This window comes from Diorhabda carinulata, chromosome 3 (assembly GCF_026250575.1).
Source record: "Diorhabda carinulata isolate Delta chromosome 3, icDioCari1.1, whole genome shotgun sequence".
NCBI lineage: Eukaryota > Metazoa > Arthropoda > Insecta > Coleoptera > Chrysomelidae > Diorhabda > Diorhabda carinulata.
In genome coordinates, this window is record NC_079462.1 from 7079496 (window position 1) to 7100749 (window position 21254).

General features: G+C 32.4%; 1 protein-coding gene across 3 annotated transcripts in view; it reads left to right on the top strand.

Annotated features, from left to right (window-relative positions):
* The window catches only part of LOC130891204 (nephrin-like), a 732788-nt gene that overhangs the window by 696353 nt on the left and 15181 nt on the right, over positions 1 to 21254 (top strand). The window contains exons 11-14 of one of the 3 annotated variants that reach the window (XM_057795810.1): positions 1206 to 1589; positions 4708 to 4920; positions 6650 to 6913; positions 8676 to 8865. In XM_057795810.1, the coding sequence (XP_057651793.1) occupies positions 1206 to 1589; positions 4708 to 4920; positions 6650 to 6909 (857 nt within the window). In that variant the 3' untranslated portion in view covers positions 6910 to 6913; positions 8676 to 8865. Of the gene's footprint in view, positions 1 to 1205; positions 1590 to 4707; positions 4921 to 6649; positions 6914 to 8675; positions 8866 to 18368; positions 18630 to 21254 lie in introns of those variants that run through there. The other 2 variants (XM_057795811.1, XM_057795809.1) reach the window with 2 other exon arrangements.

A 21254-nucleotide genomic window follows, 5' to 3' on the forward strand; every position in this document is an offset into this window, starting at 1 on the left:
TTTTGTTTTCATTGATATTTCCCGTTATTCAATAACATCATTTTGCGCTTTCACACCATTACTTGAGTCATTTCTATGAGTCTTATACAATTGGATGAGTTTCTCATGTACTTCAGAGTTTTATTCAGCAATTTCCTCTTAAATTTATCAAAGGCCTTCAAAGGAAGTTCATGAAATAAATTTCTCTAAATTTTATTGCTGCTATCGCCTGCTTTAGCGTATATATTGCGTCAATAATTATTTTGCTGGGCATACAACTATTTTGGAAAGCATTAAGTTTTCTCCAAACTGTCTGTTGTTAATTATTTATATTGGTAGTTTTTATGCTGCATTTAAATTTATTTTCCTGCTGTTTACGGGCATCTTTTCTTCTCTGCAAATTTCTTTTTCCAGTAACTAACATAATATCTGCTTCTTTTCCATTCTTAGGTTCTCTTCCTTGTGTTTTCCATTCTTGTTCGTATTCTTTTTCTTACATTTCTTCCTCTACTTCTTATTCTGTTAATATTGTTTTAAAATTTTTGATCTATGCTTCTGCAACTAGTTTTCAATTCCCTGTTATGTTCTAATTTTTATACTTTACTATGTATCTGCTTGATACTTTTATTTCCTCGCAGTTTTATCCCATCATGAAATTATTTCTTTTTTGTTTATTACCTTCTTTTTTATTTAATCTTCTAATCTATCTATCACTTTTATCTCCCGTTATTTCACCTCTGTATTGTTTTCTTGGTTCTTCGCATTTCACATGATCTTTTTGTTTTTTATATGATTGTTTTTTCATTTCATACTCTCTCCTTTTTATACTGTTGTTTCCAGCATTCTCTTCTTCTCTATTTTTCTGTGTTTTGCCTACCTTTTTAACGTGCTGTAATGGAAGAATGGTTTTAGAGATTTTTAAGGAAATATCAACGACTCTAGTGATAAAATAATTTCCTGCTCTACAAAAAGAGAACAAAATCTTCTTTAAAAGATGGCATAATAGTATAAAACCACCAAATTGAATGAAATTTATACTTAACAATTCCAGAATTAGAATTGCAGTTTATGAAAAAAATGTACAGACTCTAAGAAATTATCTTTATCGTTCAGGTTAGATATTAAGATAGAATTTTGTGTCATGCTGCTCTTTGTTGATTTCTACATATCTTGTATTCTTTATCCAAGAATTAGGAGTCATACCACCATTTTTTTTTATGTTTCAGATAAACCAGTATGCCGATCAGTGCAAAAACATATATACGGCGTAGCGAAAGCTGAAAAAGTCAAAGTACTTTGCGAAGTTGAATCTTATCCTCCACCAGACACATTCAAATGGTTGTTCAACAACTCAGCAGAGTCATCCGAAGTTCCTATCACACGATACAAAACCGGAGTCCACAGATTTAGCTCAACTCTAACGTACACACCGATGACCGAAATGGACTACGGCACTGTGATGTGTTGGGCGAATAATTTGGCTGGGAGACAGCAGGAGCCTTGTATATTTCATATCATTCCTGCCGGAAAACCAGATCCGCCCTATAATTGTACTATAGTTAATATGACGAACGAATCACTGGAGGTAGAATGTACCGAAGGATTTGACGGTAAGAAAAAATATATAGCCTAATAAATATGAACCTGAAAGTGAACAAAGATAATTATTCTAACACTTATTCTAAAAATTAATTGTTAAATATTGTGGGAATAAATCTCAGATATTAATGGAATAAACTCTGTCAAACAGAATTTTGTGACATCAATGTTTAAATTCGATAATGTGATTGAGATAGTTGGCGAATATAGAGTACAAACTGGAACACCAAGTTCCTTAAAAAACATTTACAGCATATGTCTTCGGAAATTGATTTACACGTGTTCAATTGCCTCCCTTTTATCGACGTACAAAACCAACTCAACTCTTGATGTATAATTAATTGAATCATTATGTTTTCTTTATTACAACAAGTTTATATTAGCAATCAGACTATTTTTTACATTCTATGGGTTAATTTGCTTGCGTGTGTTGATAATGTAACATCTATAATGTCTTGGTGAGGCTTACATCCAGTGATGCAACCTCTTATACCTCATATTAGGTGTATTGGCCAACTTTTTTCAGTCTCTTCGCGTTTCGTGGCGTTAACAATTGCTCGAGTAGTAGATTTGGGTGGGTTTCTATAGTTTTGTGGTATCTGATGATCCTCTCTTGGATAACTTCTTGTACAATGGACACTCCCTGGTCCACGTGAATGGTGTGATTTATTATACACCATGGAGCATTTTAGATTGGGATTTCTGAATAATATTTGTACACAGCTCTATTCCATATATCCATACAGGCTTGATGACAGATTTGTAGATAAGGACTTCAGTGAGTCTTTGGATTTTGTCTCTATCAACCAATGTATTTCTCTTGCTTTTATATCGAGTTGTTTTCTTTTTTTCGTTATGTATTGTTTCCAGTAAAGTTTTTTATCTAGGTGGATTCCTAAGTATTTAGTACTATCTGCTTATGGTATTTCTGTATTGTTGTGATGTGTTTATCATTGTGTGGAATCGTTCTTTCATCAAATGTTTGTGTATTTTTAAGAATATCAATTGTACTGATCACAGCGTGTCTCCGTCATGTTAGAACCACATGTTAGCAAGATTGATGTCAGCTTATTGAAATACAAGAGAATAACATCAACAATAATATTTTGACCATCATAGCTCATAAAGAAATAGAGACCCATGAATCTGTCTATTCATAAATCGCACGAGATTGTGATTATTCCCACTCCAAATGCAATGATTTTGCATATTCTTTAAAAAATGGGCTTCATTGGAGAACGAAATGTTGGATGGAAATTTAATATCGATATTAATTTGTGCATCAACTTATATGCCGAATTAGCAGTGCGGATAATGGTTGTTGGGCTTTAATTTGCTCACAAGTTGAATTTCAAAAACTTGTAACACAAGATACCTTGGTGAAATTTTCCACAGGTACACAGGAGGTACATAACCCTAGTTGCTGAAAACGACGACAACTTATACAGCGTTGCAGTTTTTTCTGTGGGCACTATTAGGTTTCTAACGGATTGAATATTCTCTGTTATCGAATAAGTACCTCTAGAGGACGATTATATACGCCATAAAATGGATGTAGGTCACCATGCTAACGTAATGCAAAACTCTTGTGAATAATATGCTAAAGGAACGAAGAATTTAAATCATTTAGGATACAGTAGAAATCACAACTAAAAATCAAATTTCAAAGAAGTCCACAAAACTTCTAATCGATGGGCAGGAAATGATCTAAAAGATGAGAATTTGAGCTGTCAGAACTAAAAGGTGATGATAATGATGAGAGATGCATATGTAAGTCACATCTACAACAAAGAGTTGAATTGTATAGGTCTGGAATTGTTTACTGTAATGACACAAACGATATATGTAAAAGAGAAATTTCCTGACTATTTGTATGCAGATAATTATATTTCTTAAGCTCTTCTAGAGAAGATGACAGTACAGAATTACACAAAATCCAAGTCATGGAGCATTGAAGAGGTTAAGTATAACGACTACAAAAAAATGGAGTATTAATGGAGAAAATCTGAAAAATGGCGTTTGGGATTCAAAAAACAAATGGCTTCCAACATTTCGTATGTAATCAGTTGATTCATTACATCCAACACACTATTTTCTAGTTATGGAGAATCAATGTCATAGAGCATTGAATAGGTTCAGAAAAAAGTCTTAGAAGAATAACGAAGAATTTTTTGGGGAAACCCTAAAGTGGATATAATCAATGATATTCAAGATTTCGTTATCATCCATTTGGATTAGTCTATCAAACAAATTATGTTCCTCATAGAAAATTGAGAAAATTTCATATTTCATAAACACATCGACGATATGCTGACATGTCTGGAATACATAGATGTTTATGATTAAGTTTTGTATATACTCAAAAATATCACAATCTTTATCACTCTCTCTAACGAACACAATCATAATAAAGTTTCCTGAAAAGATCTAACACCTTTCTCTCTGTTCTGTCTCATAAACTCTCCCAAGGCGCTTTCCAATTCGTTCCGAATCGTACAACACTCCGGCATCAAGTAACTACCCGGTAGTTTTCCAACTTGTTTTTTATTTTCTAATTATTTACTTTTTGTTCGTAGCATTTTTATTTGGTGGGTGGATGTTTGCAGAAATGCTTCTCGAATCTCTTGTAGGAATGTGTCAGTTAGCTGTTCTCTCTCTCCCTCGCATTATAAATAATTGTTTTTCGCAAAAAAACGAGAGAAATGTTTTGAGATCACATCGATTGCTTGAACTAGTTAATTAAGAAGCTTTTGAGATATATTGGAACAATTATAGATCGATATATTAGAAATTTCAACTGAAGCTCTGAAGAATTTATATTACCATATTATATGTTCTAATTAGACATTATTTTTCTAGTTAGAGACTATAGTAGAATGGGCTAAAACTAATGTACTTTCCGTCACTTCTTCCAAATAATACCGAAAAAAAAATGTCTCAACTTACAAATAATTTGATATAAAATGATGTATATTTCGATACATGACGTTATCAGATATATAAAAGATAAAGTAAAGACAAAACGAAAGTATAGAAATACAAATCGATTCACACCAATAAGTCGTCACTGAATATTTTCTGTTGAATCCTCTCTGCTTTCGCGCTATTCATTAATCTCTTTTGTTGTAGGCGGACAACCGCAACATTTTCTTCTAGAAGTTTACGATTCATCGACTGGATTTATATTAGCAAACGTTTCTTCAAAATTTCCCGTCTTTATCGTGAGTGGTCTGGACCCCGGCAAGTCTCTGAAAATGATAGTATACGCTGCAAACAGTAAAGGAAAAAGTGAACAAGTTCCACTTGAAGGATTTACTTTGAACGTAGCCGAAAAACAAACAGGTGAGTCAGCTTTTAGATAACGTTTTTCGTTATTAGAATTTTTGTATATACAATATTACAATTTGAATGATGGAAGCTGAAAAAACTAATATGTAGAAAAAATAGAGCTTAAAGTCACTTTAAGTCAGCTAAGTTTAGTTGTAGATCAATATGAACCTTTATACCATAGGCAACATGGTCAAGTAATATGGAGTCCAATGGTTTTCCACTTGCAAAGCTCTCCAAGACTTCCATTGATTGAAAATTAAGTGAACATAAGATACTGTCACAAAACGCACATTCTCAACATTTATTCTCATATTTGATTTTAACATTTTCTGATTATAATATTTGGATGCTAGGGACGATCTCAAAATTTTCTTCATTTGTTACCTTCCTTAATCATTAGCTGTCTCCTACAATTTCACTCATGAATTTTGACAATAATTGTTCAAAATAAAAGGACTAGTTCAAAGTTTTCATCTAATTAAAAATATAACACTTCAAGGCTCTTCGTTGGACAATATTATAATCATATGAACTTTCTTGTTTTTGATTAATGTGACGTTACGTTTATTCTTCGTCTTCACTTTGAAATTCCCAATTCCTATTACGAAATAATAAGTGATTGAGTACTTTCTTATGTATTTTCTATCTCCGCATAACGGTCTGAGATGATGAAATAAGAGAAACGGGCCAAAGTTCTATCTAATATGTCCATCAATCCTGTACATGCCAGTAATGAAGTGAATACGAGAAGATCCTAATGTTATCGCTTCTCATAATTCAGTCTAACAGTATTCGTTGTTTCTTACCTGACTTTTTAATCTCCAGAACTACGAGAACGTCTTTGCGAGCTTAGATGTTGTGCCCATGCATAAGCAATTTCTGGAGCTTCTTGTATATATTTGGTTTCCGTTTTTAACCAATTGTGACTATTGTCTTATTAGGATAGATACATTGGGATGTTTATTGATGAGAAGATCAGTATATGCCAAATTAATTAAAGCTTGGTTACCTCTTTGTCTCCATTCTGAATTTCTACATGGACATTGAGTTTTTCATAGAGACTTCTCAACTCACTGTACTATACGCACAGGTGTTGACTCTTGGAAGTATAGCGAAGCCCAAACGGACCAAATATTTTGCTGGATAGAAAAATAACTTTGTACCACTTTATTAGAAAAATCTAAAGCCCTAGATGTCTGGAAGTTAACAGAGTTCGATAAAGAAATCTAAGAAACATTGGAATAGTTTTCAGTTGATTTTAATATTTAGGTCTTAAAAATAGTTACCTTGTATTATTAAGACTTAGTATCCTATCTGTAGCGCTCTGCACATCACCCAATCAACAACAGGAAAATGTGCAGAGCTAATTTAGAAGCAGCTGCAAACTTTTAGTGTACACAACCAAAGGTAAATTGAAAAGACAATATTGCCGTGTAAGCTTCGAAATACCTTTCAATTTTTGGTCGCTACACTCTCTTCATAACAGTTCCCAACCCAAGAGGGACGGACATAATTTCTTCATCCGACTACTTATAATTTTGTTTTGGTTAAAACAACCAATATTTTCTGAGAAGCTAATGGTCTAACAGAGAAAACTTCATTAGAAAATTTTTTTGATACGTGTATAATAGTTTAAAGCCTATTGTTCAATGTTGATTAAAATTTCTCACTGATACTGGTTCAATTGTGGAAAATTTATTTGAAAATAATATGATTTTTTAATATTTACTCTAAACTACAGATGAAAATATATATTCTTCAACAACAACAATAATTCATGACAACATTCAAAGCGAACAAACAGGACAACTAAGCCAACAAATTACCGATTTCCAAAATCTTAAGAAAATATTTGAAGAGCTTAACTCTTTGGTGAATATTCAGGAAATGACTAGGGCAGTGAAGGATCTATCAGCAGCTATGAAAAATGCTACTACAAAACTAGAGAAATTCAATGCTTATCAAACCTTTGTTGAGAATATCGATAACTATAACATCTAAGGAGGTAGGTAAAGAAATATGTTTCGGGAACAAAATTCATTGAAAACTTCATCTGCATCTGGGATTCATTTTTATAATATTAACGTATCCATGCAGTTTAACGATATTCAAGATCAAGAGGAAGTAATGATCATTGTCATACATCAATATGGCCAACAATTCACAATCATTCCACAATGGGAAGTCATAAAATGAATTCATGGTTCTTAAGAGCTTGATTGGCTGGACAATTTATGTAACAAAATTAAAAAATCTTCAATGTTTACTTTATCAGTCAATATTTAACTGAACACACACTTATGAAAGAAGTCAATTACCACGTGTTCCTAATTTTAAATTTGCTTTTCCATTTTTCCATGTTATCACTTGTACAAGTATTTAAATGAGAAAATATCAAGAAATTTGCATGGAAAATCATTCATCACTACTTCGAGTGGCTCGATGTCTTTATATATGACTGAAAACATTTATAAAATTGATAGTTTGATTCAATATGACTGTCAATTGATAGTTATAGAGATTTCTGAAACTGAAGGAATTGGTAGTGAATCCGTACATATCAGTCATGTCCTAGCCAATTTGAGTATTCCTATATTAGTCCATTCGTCTGTTAAACCAAATTTTAGGCTATATGATTTCCTTATATCTCACAAATTTAGATCTATAGTAGAAGGAACAACAGTGAGAGATATGAAAAAGAAAGCAGCTCACGGAGAAAATCCTGAAGAAGATTTTCAGTATTCTGTCTATTCTTAAATATATACAACTGGGGGAATTATGACAAGACCACATTGGGATTTCCTGATTTCTACGTAAAACACCGAGATTCATATATTACTGAAGTCTCAATATTACCACAAGTGTCTGTTGGCACCCTCCACGAAAAAAGTTTTAAAAATTCTGTGTTTCTAAGATTAGAATTATACCACGTTTTTTTTTATATGGAGGGTGGTGATTTTGGATCATACGGTAAGATTTAGAGACACGGAAAAAATTTTAATTCTGATGCGGTCCTATAAAAATTTCTGGGTCTATAATGTTAAAATGATAGCCACGGATTTTTCCGTGAAAGGTGGCGATTTCTGATCACGCGGTAAGACTTAGAGAAACGGAAAAAGCTTCATTCTGATCCGTTTCTAAAAAGAAGCTCTCTAAGAGCCACGGAAATTTCCATCCGTGAAATTTTTCCGTCTGTAAGAGCCACGGAAATTTCCGTGGATGGTGCCTATACAGCACCGCAACTTATTATTATTGATTCACATATTACATTGATAGTAACAGAATTACTAAAAATTTGACGATTTGATTTATTCATATCGTTGGAACTTTATTCTTTTTCATAATTTCTATGAGGTTGACATGGTGCATTCAAAAATACCAGGGTTTTCCATTTTCTCATTATGATTTTCATATAACCCTCATTAATACAGATTATTCATAAATTATTTCACAGATAAGTAACTAGAATTCAGTTCGTTAAGTCACTCATCAAGCTACTGTTTAGGTGATTGCATTGTATTGAAGCAAGTGATTGTCTCAAAAATATCACCTTCTCTTCAAAGAATACAGTTATTTATATGTTTATAATATGCAACGTTTTTTTAATCGAGGACGAGGCAGAAATTTGTAATGACTATGGTTCATTATGATAACAACAAGAATCATCGCATACGCATTGGGAATTCATGAAAAAACCTCATGCATCACTGGAAAAATGAGAATTTAAGAAAATCTTTAACTACACTGTTTTTTAACTAATTTTTCAGGTATAAACTGGTTGACGATTTAAGGAGTCGGAAATAACAATTTAGAAAGAAATTTAGATATAATTATTTTTTAATGTTTAAGTGGAAGAGTCATCACATTATCATTGACACTTTGTGAGAGACTCCACAATAATTTTCTATCTATATAAACCAATGTATAGTTTGTAGCTCCAATAAAACTTTGCTTTTACTTTTGTGTTTCTTTTTTAGAAAACCGTTGTGGGCATTTTATTGTGAATGATGAAAATATGTATGTCCTACGGAAGGGTGGAAAATATCGCAATTATTTGCTAATTTTAATATTAGAGTTATGTTTTTTCTATCCTCATGCTCATAGATAGATGAGCAGTAATATCAACAACAAACTATCTTTCTTTGACAAGCTATCTTACTTTAAGTTCGAAAAGAATGTGTGTTATGATTGATAATTCATTCTAAATATCAAAGGAAGAAACAAATCTACCACACCTCATATCGAAATATTTGAAAATAAGAGTTCTAGCAACAAGCTTAAATTGCAAACGGCGCAGCTACCACTAACTATCAAAAAAAATTTAACCATAGAATAATCAATTAAAATTGTGACTTGATAACTATAAATGAGTTAGAATCTGTCTTGTAGAAAGATTCACGTTTATGTCTACTGTTAGGAACAGTCTTGCACAAAAACAAAAACATTTTTATATGAAACATTATCTTCATATTATTTTAATAACATAATTTACAAATTATAAACATTACAAATCATACAGTGTCAGTAAACTAGAAATAGATCTTTTTTATATTCAATCTACAATTATTATACAGAGTGTTCCGGGACGTGATGCAAAAATTCGGGAGTGAATATATGATTTGAAAATAATGCTGTTATAAAAATTTTCTCATACGACAAATCGTTTCTGATTTATAATCTTTCAAAGCTGCGAGATCAGAACTTATATTTAAGCATATTTTTCTAATTTATACATTCGAACAGTTAGCCACAGCATTATTTTCACGTAGTCAACTCACTCCCGAATTTTTTGCATAAAGTTCCGAAACACCCTGTAAAAAACTCTGAAACTCATCAAATCATATATAATATATATATTAATTTTCTTCAATATGTAGAGTTCTAAATGGATTTAAGTAGTTAATTAACTATATATAATACTTATGTTCACTAATTTAATTGACTATAATCATATAATGAAGAATAAGAGAAGTAATTAGTGAAAAAAGTTCATTAGACCAAATATTTGGAATATTTGAGGTCATCTGTGAGTTTTAAAACGGCAATAATACTCATTGGCATAGTTTCTACTAATATTTCACAATGACTGTCTGGAAATTATTCCAAATTTCCGGAATTTCAACTTTTTACTTTGAAATTATGTGTGCTTCGTAGTGCATTTTTTGTGATGCCAAGGAAACTCAATAGAGGATAGAATGTTTGGAGGTCATCTCGTGGAATAATCATCCTCTAAACCTATCAAGTGACGAATTGAATTAATTGAGTATCAAAACTTTTAATTATAATTCCTTGAAACGAAGCTCATGATTAAAATCATTATTTTGAAACGTTTCACAAAGGATGCCATTTTTATGAAAAAGAAGTAAGGCTTTAATGTTTCTATATTGTTTCCATTTTGTACTCCCATTATTGGAACGAAATAATGCATTCTGTAAAATATAGATATACTTCGTATAGTTGACAGTGAAAAGGATACAAACCCTAATAAAGACACATATACTAGGCATCCAGCTTTTATCATCAAACAAATTATTGTAACGTATTTCGTATTTACTTACACTATTTCTATTCGTGGGATGAATTTATAAACGCCTTATATAATTTCTGTGAATTCTTTCACTAATTCTTTCTTTCTACTACCACTATTTATTTGATTAAACTAACTGCTTTTACACAAATCATTTATATACCTAAATAAAAAGAAATAAATAAATAGACTTCCCCAGAAATTATTTAGAAGAAATACTGTGAATAAACCGTCCGCTACTAAAAAAACAAATAAACATCAAAATATTTCCGCAATTTCTGAAAAATTCGCTGAATTTTTAAAATTCCATAGTAGCTGGACAGAGCTGGCCTAAGGTCCTGTTTCGCGAACTTTTTCGTAACAGTATGTAGTATTCTACCACTAACTGCTCTGGCACCACTGTGCATCGCATTTTAGAGGTAAGCTAGCTAGCACCCTTTCGAAGCAAAACATTCTCAACAACAACTTTTTTACATTCACCTTCTGATATTCCCAGCTTCACCGATAGCTTCCAGTAACTCACTATAATTAAAAACTATTTTGTGGATTTTATTATTTGTTCCGCCTATTATCATACGGATCCCGAGGAGTCTCAATAACATTTATCATTACATTGCTTTGCCCGCATCCTTACTATAAAGCCTCGCTGATCAATTTCTACACAAAACACTCCATTTAACATTTGATATCTCGATCTAAAATGAATTAACTATCATAGAACTATAGCCATTTGTGTACTAGAATTGTGGATGATGATGTATCAAAATAGAGATGCTAAGAGACTTTACATTCCGTTCTTTTGTTAGAATATCCCCTTCATTTTTATATAACACTGTTGAACTTTCTTATTATTATTTTGAACCAAATGTGTTTATGTGTTCCCTCCTAATGATTAATGACTTGAATAATTAATAGCATACATATTAAACAGCCACTGATCACTCCATAATTGCTTAAACAGCTATGATACAAATTGTTTTCATCAATTTTTCTTTCTTTTCAATTTCAATCGATACTTATCCGAATGGGTTTGTAAAAAAAATGCATGTAGATGTATTTTAGTATACGTCGAAATCTGAAATTTTATTGTTATTGTCCTATACAGCAGAATACGCTGGATTTCAAACCATTCTGCTCGACTTTAGTAAACTTTATCGCTAAATGTATTACTGTACTGTTTAATGTTTAACAGAATCGTAATAACTTTAGCGATATTGCCAATTCCAGACCATTCTGATTTTTATTCCTGTTCAACAAACAATTTTTGATTAAAAATTACAATGCTGTATCCGTAATGTTTATTTTAGTATCAGGTAGCCAAAGACACATTTGCAGCCATACAACGGATTAGAGCGAAGTTATGAGTTTAAATCTGATAAAGCCGCAGTTATTTGAACTTTCGGACAGAAAAATTTCATACCTAAATGAGTATTGTCGAAAATAATTTGACGAGGAATCTCGAAAGTAACCCATTAACGCTAATCCGCTGAAAATCTCACTCATTTGGAATTTCCAAACATGAATATCAATACACTGCATTATGAGGGATGAAACTAAAACTTTAGGACAACCTTTATCCAAGCAAGAAGAAGAAAAAAATGTAATCTGTGCCGTTCAATTAAATTTGTGAGATCATCCAATAACACACTTTTTGACAATCAATATATTTGAAAATGTTTACCTGATTTTTTATCAAAAAATCCTCCCTAACATGTCCTCTCTCTATATATTTTTTCACAAGTCTCGGCATACATCAATTTATTCATAGTGTCTTGTGATATATTATTCTAACTTAACAAAAAGCATTCCACATTTCGTTTCGCCAGTATAGACTATCAAGCTCTTCCCACAAAAGTTCAATGGGACCCCTTGTGCCTCTTTCCTCTCAAATATCCTCTTCATTTTGTTATAAATTTTTTTATACTGTTTCTGTTACATAACTCTGTCAATTTTGATCAAATCGCCATTTTCATGGCTATAAAAGCAACCCCAGATCCTAATTGAGTCGCAACCATGCTCCATTGCTGGAGAAACACAGTCTGGCATTTGTTTTCAAACAAATAGCTAAGACTTTAATTCATCGGCCCAAATAACTTTTTCAGTATCTTCAATAGTCCAAGTGCCCTGTGTCCGTTTTTCCTTTTTTTGTGGAGTTAGCAAAAGTTTTCGAACGGCAACATGACCATACAACTTAGCATCCCTCAGTCGCCGTTTTACTGTAGTCAATTATAAAGGTTTAACTCAGTTTTTGTTTACTTCGACGTGGATGTTTGAAACTGTGAAGCATCTATTTCACATGACGTTAACAATAATGAAATTATCTTCACTTGACGTGGTAGCTCTCGGCCTTCCCAAGCGTGGACTAACTTGAAAACTGTCTGTATCCCTGTATCAACTTATTCGTCGATAACTTCAATTGTAAAGTAATCTCACGTCCGAATTCGACTTCATTATTTGAAACACTGATAACAGGACGCATTTCACTGCTAATTTCCCATTTAAATCCTTAATTACGGTTGCAGCTTATTTGGAATTTAAATACTGAGATCAGATGACCACCAACATATTTTGCGTTAAAAATATATGCGTTAAAATTAGAAAAAAAGTTTATAGATATAATACAATTCAACTGTGATATTATGAAGGCCGTTTCTTTTTCAACCTCCGATCGCTCCGTGCAGACGTTACGTGGGCAGAAGAAAGTGATGTAGGCGACTGCGAAGCTCTCGCACTACACACTCCGCCATTGTTGACATTCAGGCATCAATCGGCGTTGTGATACAGCCATGTAAATATGTCTGCCGTTATTGATGCACTCGCCAAGTGTGAATTGTGAGGTGAGATTCTTTTTCTACAGTCAAATTGCTGTAGAAATCCATCGGAGAATGAGTCATGTGTATGGAGAAAGCTTCATGAGTGATGGCGTTGTGCGTGAATAGTGTCGAAAGTTTAAAGATGGCCGTAATGACTTGCTTGATGAAAGGGGCCAAGGACGCAAATCTATCATAAATAACAAAATACTTCACACATTTACCCACGTGACGTCCACGTGACCATCTCGAAAGTTTAGCTGTGATTTACGTTATAACCAATAAATGTTTAGACACTATATTGCAGTTACTGGTTCAACATCTACTAACTCAAAGCTATTGAGAATTAAAGGGTATAAAGTATACGATGAGTGTCATTTGGTACATATTTTTTCTGGGGACATGGTGACCTCTCATCAGTAGCTGATTGGTTAAGACCTCTTCAATGTAAAAAGTTTAGACTAATTGAGATTGTTTGCGATCCAAAGGTAATAATAGGTCGGAGGCACGCGGTTTTAGAAGCTAAGTAATTCTTAAAACAAAGCAATTAGTTATTAGCACATCATAAAAATATTATTACGACTCTACCCCTTAGATGTAACACAGTATTTGTCGGTGTTTATATGTTTATTCTTCAATAACTTGGAAGTAAATGGAAGGATGAGTTCTCAAGATATTCGATATTAACAATAGAATATGAAGGTGTATTAATCTTATCAGGTTCCATTACAATTCATAGATAATTATGTTGTCCTGTATGAGGGCTTGAGCTATTGGTCGGCAGTGTATATCCTGCTTGCTTTTAAGTACAGTTCATATAATATTAGTGAGCATTACTTCGCTAATCCTCACCAATATTATAAATGTGAATGTAAGTTTGTTTGTTACGCTTTCACGCGAAAACTACTCAAACGATCATCATAAAACATAGGATACTTTTTTATGAGATATAAAACAATTTTTTGTGCAAAATTCCAAAATATAGCTCCGTCAACGCCATCTAGCATTTCAGTAATAAAGTTCCAGCCCTGAAAACTTTATTTCTGATATTTTTTCTGTCACTATCTATGCAGTATAGAACTATTTGAGGTTTCATTCATTATTTTAGATCTTACTCTTTGATTTCAATTCTTATACTGTTTTTCTCTGAAAATGCCTCGAAAGCAAAAGCCCCGTGCAGCAAAGTGCTTGGAGAGCAGCTGAAACTCCTCTTCAGCCACGAGTTCCTTCAGAAAAACAAGCTACGCTGCAGGCAGCTAAAAGAGCGATAGAAACGCAAGAACAATCGCAGGCGAGAAGAATTCATAATGTAGAAAGGCAGACCACGCGCCGTCGAAATTTCATGCGTAAGGATTGGTCGGTATTTAATGGTGTGGCAGAGTTTCACTTCCGTTAATTTGTGAACCAGAAAAGTCTTCGGAAACTTTATTGTTAAGCGTTACAGATGAGTCAAAGCAATTTCAAGCAAAACAAGAAAGTATGACTCTTGCTTTTAATCATATTCATTCATTTCTATTATAATGATCTATGATACTTATTCCGCGGGTAGTAGCTAGTTATATATAAATTGACACCTTGATCAAATTTGTCATTATTAAAACAACAAATCAGACATTAAACCCAACTGAATATAGAATTCCTCTCCATCATATTTCAATATAGATTACATAAAATCTAAATAGGGTTTTATACCCGTTCTTAGCGATCTTAAATGCTCCTGGTGTTTTATTTATAAGAGTTTAGTATGATGCAGTTACTTAAACTGATAAATAAATCAACCTGGGCATAGAACACAAAGTTTCTATAGACTTACATCTAATAAGATCACGTTTGAAAGGTAATCAGTATTTACGAAATATCTTGCGTTTTGTACCTCCAGTAATATATCCATCAATGTTGAGAAGTTGTAGAGCATAAAAAACTATTTTTATGATCAAAGATACAAACACCAATTAACAAACTGCACTCAAGCAGAACCAATTAAAATTTAGGTGTTTTGCTAAATTGAGTTGATCAGATGCCACATCGCTAATTGGTTCTGCATCTGGCAAGTATATTGTGGAAAAATCAAATATATGGATAATCATTTCCAACAAATCTTCGAACTGTATGAAGGGTTTATTCAATTCATGTGACGCATTGAATTGGAAAAAAAATGATTGGAAATATATTTTTATATGGGTCATTTTAATATAAATGTGACACAAAAGCTGCTCAGTATTTTGTTTGTCAGAAAGCTCAGTTTCAAACTACAAAATGTAACTTTAGAAGACAATTAAGTTGTTTAGCGCAATACTGTTTGTGAGCTCTTTATGTATTCGTGACTTTTTCCACTTTGTTTTAAATAGGCTACTCACAACAGCTCTTTGTTACGTAATGTTCTGTTGAATATATTATCAAAATCAGGTAGGAATTTCACAACAATGGATATCAGAAACTGAATCATTTATTGGTATACAAACAAAGAGAATATGCTTTGAAGCAGATATTGTATATAATTTCTAAGAAAAGATGATTCAAATATACCCTAGGAATTTACAGGTTTTGAATCCCAGAGGAATTTCAGTTACCGTTATGACTTCAATAAAACGTAACGAAACTTTTATGTGAATTAAGTAGACGTTCCATCATTTAGAATTTTCTTCATAACCGAATAACGGATACCATGATAATTTAGAAGAATTAATAAGAATAGAAATTGTAACTTATATTTATGAGAAACATGGGGGTGCAAGATATATTTAGAATGCCACCAATATCGAGAAAAAATATTCTTAAACCGTCAGTATACGAGGAAATGTAAATTTTTACTTCGCATAAATCGAATTATGTTTATACTTAAAAGCAGAAAATTCCAGAGCAGTTCAATATTGACCTTAAAGGGACTTAATTTTCATAGTAGTTATAAACATATTTTATATATAAAACTGCTGAGATTATTAAAGAAAAAAAAAATAAATTGGGCTACCGAGCTGGCCTATCTAGTATCTAGATTCGTTTATTAAATTATAAATAAGGTCTACTAGAAAGTACATTTGGGTAATCAAATTATCAATGAAAACAGCGAGAAAATGCGGTAGCCATATACGTCTGCCTGAACAAACAATTTGGGACTTTTCTGTCTTACTCCTTCAAAATGTGTGTGTAAATGTCACTCACAACAATTTTCCAAATTTTGGCTATTTACACCTCAAAGACTAGTTTTTGAAAAAAAAAATTCAGTTCGTTATTAAAGTAGACTAAATTTGCTAGAATATTGTAATGGTTTTTGTATTTATTCACACTCTTTCTATTTGTAGGCTGAATTTATAGACATTGTCTCCTAATTTATTTAAACACTATACATTACACTAACTTATGATAATTCACTTATCACTATCACTTAACAAGTTAATTAACTTATTCAAATTCCTCGATTACTTTGCTAATTCGTTCGTTCGCTATCTCGACTATTTATTATAAATTGAACTAAACTGCATTAAGCAAACCCGCTCATATATCCAAAGAAAGTTCTTAAGAATTCTAGGAAAATAAAGAAACAAAACAAATCGATAAATAGATCTTTCTAATAATTATCCAAAAGAAACAATGTAAATAAGCCGCTTGCTATAAAAACGGATATGAAAGTAAGCCTCGCATACCGTTACCTAATTTAGAATTTCAGAACATATAGGCAGGAACGGCTCTAGGGTTGAGACACGTTCGTAACAATATGAAGCTAGATACTAGAACTGTCTTTGTAGACCAAATAAATTGCGAGATAAGGCCTGTCAACGTTTATCATTTTTTTTCGAACTTCCAGATTTTTGAAATTCTGCTTGTCTGATTGAATTTTGACCCTGATTTTCTAATTAAACAATTTAAATATAGAAACGAATATAAAAAAAATATCAAACGAATTCCGAGATTTATAAATGTAAGTCAAATGCGCTGCACGTGTCTAAGCTGATTTTAGAATTTCAATACATCTAGACAGAAGCGGCGAAATTCTGTTTTCCCGATTGAATTTTTACATAGGTTTTGCTAACGAGGCCCTGTATGTTTATGATGGGATGTGAACGATGATGTTTATGGGTGAAGAACGTACTAGGTAGAGAGTGACATGAACAGCTCAAAGTGAAAAGAGGAAAATGTGAAAAATTCATTAATTCTTAAGAAATTCATTAATTCTTAAGAAATTCATTAATTCTTAAGAAATTCATTAATTCTTAAAAAATTTATTAATTCTTAAGAATTTCATTAATTCTTAAGAAATTCATTAATTCTTATTTTTGTAATGAAACGCTCCGCTGTGGTGCCTGCAGAATGGTGAGAATTTTATTCCTGTCTTCCTGTACCTGCACACGTTCCCACAACCCGTCGTACAGCCGCTAGAAATCATCTGCAAGAGGAATTGTAGGACTGCATCTCTAGTCATAATTACATGCTTTGTGTCGTGGCTATCCTCCCCAAGAAGAGAGGAATCAGTCTGACTTCCAACTACGCCTGTCCTATAAGAAGATTGTACATGAAAATAAAAAATGATAAATGATGTGTAATTGATGTAAACACAAATTTTCACCTGATTGCATGTCCGCAAGGAGTAAAATCTAGTCTCGTGTATGAGGTAACCTGACTAAATTTTTTCGCGGTTTTTTCCATTTTAGTTACGTTCGGCATTAGCGCTAACAAACATGGATTATTAATAAACATCAAAAACCAGTCTGCGAAGACTTAGGAATACCGGATTTCAGAAACTAGTCCATTAGAGTTATAATCGCCAAAATTTGAAAATTGATTGTGTTTCCGTGTTTTTTGTTTGATTTTTGACAAAGTTGCATTCGGCGCTCACTGGATTAGATTTTAAAAAAATGTTTCCATTAGAGTCAGGTACCGAGGTATTTCATTAAATGATAACACGATTATTTGTATGTGTCGAAAAAAAATTTGACCCTATTATGCCATCAGTGTTTTTGACTATTATTTCCAGTATTTTGCCATGAATATAAAGAATTTGAAAAGCTAAAGTGGAATAATAATATAATTAGGCTTCATAGCGTTTCTTACAATATTAAAACTCTTTTGAGGCTCACAAGTCCACAATTTCAATAAAACTTTCTATAATAATAAATTTTTTCTTACAGTTCTGTCTTTGGGTACAAGAGATAACATTGAATTTGCTCCAATACTGGGAATCCTTGTCGGAGTAGTGACAGCATTACTTTTAGTGACGGTTGTAGTTTTGGGAGCAGTAAGAATAAGATCAGCTAGAAGAGAGGGATCGAGAGCGCTTCGACCTGCTTTTTTCAATGCAAAAGAAAAAGTAACGTTGCCACTTCGATCAGAATCTGAAGATTTGTTTGAAAAAGACGACAAAAATCCAGATGTGATTCCCAATAATAAAGGTAATACAAATTATTTCTTATCCATGTTTCACAACTGTCATAATACATCTGGATGTTTAGTAAAACTGAATCTTATTCACAATAAGTAGTATAGTGGAATTATCATTTGGATGAGTCATGGAATATACTACATATTTTGAATTCATTGAACTTCAGCTTCTTTTTGGAGTAATATGTTTTCCAAATAGGTCTTGTCCAGAAGTCTTACCACCTTTTAGAAGTTGTGATTCAAAGCCATCAGTAGGGATTTGGATAGTCATTCAAATAATGTCTTCAGTTACGTAACCTCTAGATGTTTTTACGCCAATATTGCAGTAAGCTAGTATTCTCGTGAACATATATTGCAGTATAATCTCAAATAAGAATATTTCCTGATATTTCGTCATAGCCAGAATTAACATTCAAACATTTGTCATCGGCTCTTGATTCTTATTTGATACCAACTGATCGCTAAATAAGTTAGTAACAGTTTCTTCTAATGCTTTCAATAAGAAGTTCGAAATACAGATGAAAGTCTGATACTTCTTTTAGGAGTTTTTCTATTGTGTTTTCTGTTTTTTGTCTCATATGTAGTACTTGCAGACCGCATAAGCTTTCAAAAAGTAGATATAATTTTCCGTATTGAAGTTTCTTTCCACATTTTCCATGGTCGTGTCGGAGAAATCGATTGATGCCATTTATTATATTATCGTATACTCTCTGAAGTGTGATAAAATGGTCTGGAAATATATGCCTTATCATGTCTTGCCATCTTTTTTGTGATCTTCCCATTTTTCTTTTTCGTGCTGGATTCCAATAAACAATTTGTTTCAGTATTCTCAGGTTTATCATTTATTGGAGTTAACTGTACCATTTTAGTTGCTTTATTCTTTCTACTGTTGTATGATTTACATGCATAATTTCCGAGATGCGATTATTAGTTGTCCGTTCTGAACTTGACATGCGCGGGGCTCTCTTTTTGAGTGATTAACATCCTTTTATGGATATTCTAATAGCTGATGCTGGAATTACTATGTTATATATTTGTCCCAGTTGGTTGGTATATAATGAAATAGGAATTATTATATCTGTCTCTCTATCTTGACGACTTGACCTCAGTAATTTCCAATTTCTGTGCCTATTGTTTGAATCCTTGTGCATTTTCTTTCCCACGATTCATCCTTCTTGTGAGTGATCTTTCTCCTGACTTTTTTTGAGCTTCTTTCAATATTTTACAAACTGCTTCACTGATATAGATCGTGAAGCGGGTCCTGTTCTAATATGTTTTCGAAGTAAGTTTGACGGGCTATTTTTATTTACATTATGAGGTTTTGTTGTCTATTAACATTATTTTTATGAGTGTTCCACAGCAAAACAACAATTTGATGTCATAGTGATCATATCGGGATAGTGATAAGTAAACTAGACAGTGTCATCAAATGAATTAAATGTTGAGTGTTAGTGAATAGTTTACTGTATAAGTGTAAATAGGTAGTGTAAAGATAAAGTGAGTGAGTAAGATGAGTAAGCTGTTTATACACCGATCACACCGTTTTGTGATTGAAAACTATTTATATAAATAAGAAGAACATCACTATAATTTATCTTCATCTTTCTCGTAAATGCTTGATTCCCTACAGTTCACCACTCAAAAATAGACACTTCCGAGGAGACCTAATCGAAGAATTCAAATCGGTTAGCATATGGGATATTACTCAATTCACAGTCTTTTTCCAGTACACGTGGGCATTCGAAAGGACAAAACAGAAAGCTATGAAAGGGAGATTGTTAAAAACAGGACGGGGCTATAACATCAGCAAACATCTATTTGTGTGAGACAAAAATGGACAAGGAATTACAAGGAAAAAGAACTATATTTATGAATTATATGCTGCGGTCTTAATAAATAGCTTTGAAATGTGATGGTATCCAAATTAGAAGTATCAGAGTAAAGGCTAAGAAATGAGAAAAGATCATTGAGGGAAACAGAGAAAATATATAGCCACCTAAAATACATGTTACTATAAAAATAGTATCCCTTTCAACGACGGCTATGTCGTACTCTTTAAGACCTCCATTTATTTCATCATATTCCATCAACCGTACTCAGACTAAATGGATAGAGTAAAGCTCCGATTATAAAATTGTTTTCCAGACAAAAGTTTCGTCTTTGAACCACTCATTTCACTGCTACCGCAGCGTAGTTCTTTTTAAATATTCCGAGGTGAAATGTAATGAACAATTTAACTTTAAATTTCTATTTAAATGCAGAGTTACTGACTTTCGTATAATTACTTATTGTCGTTTGACCGGGGTATTTAAGTTACAGAGTAATATCCGTAGAAAAGAAATTCTTATAAGCAGGAAATAATACAAAAAATCAGTAGTAGAAGACAAATCAATATTTTTATTATTAATTTGTTATTGGGAAATAGATAAGTACTACTAATCAATTGCCGATTATCAGTGAAAATTGAATTCGTAGATTATATTTGATGCGACAAAATAATTTCTCAAACAAACTCTCTTCACAATATCTTTGTGAATATCTGCAGCAAAAAGCTGATCTAGTATCTCCTGATTTTTCTCATGTAATATCTCAATACTTCTTATTGGTACTGGTATATATTTTTGGAACTACATTAT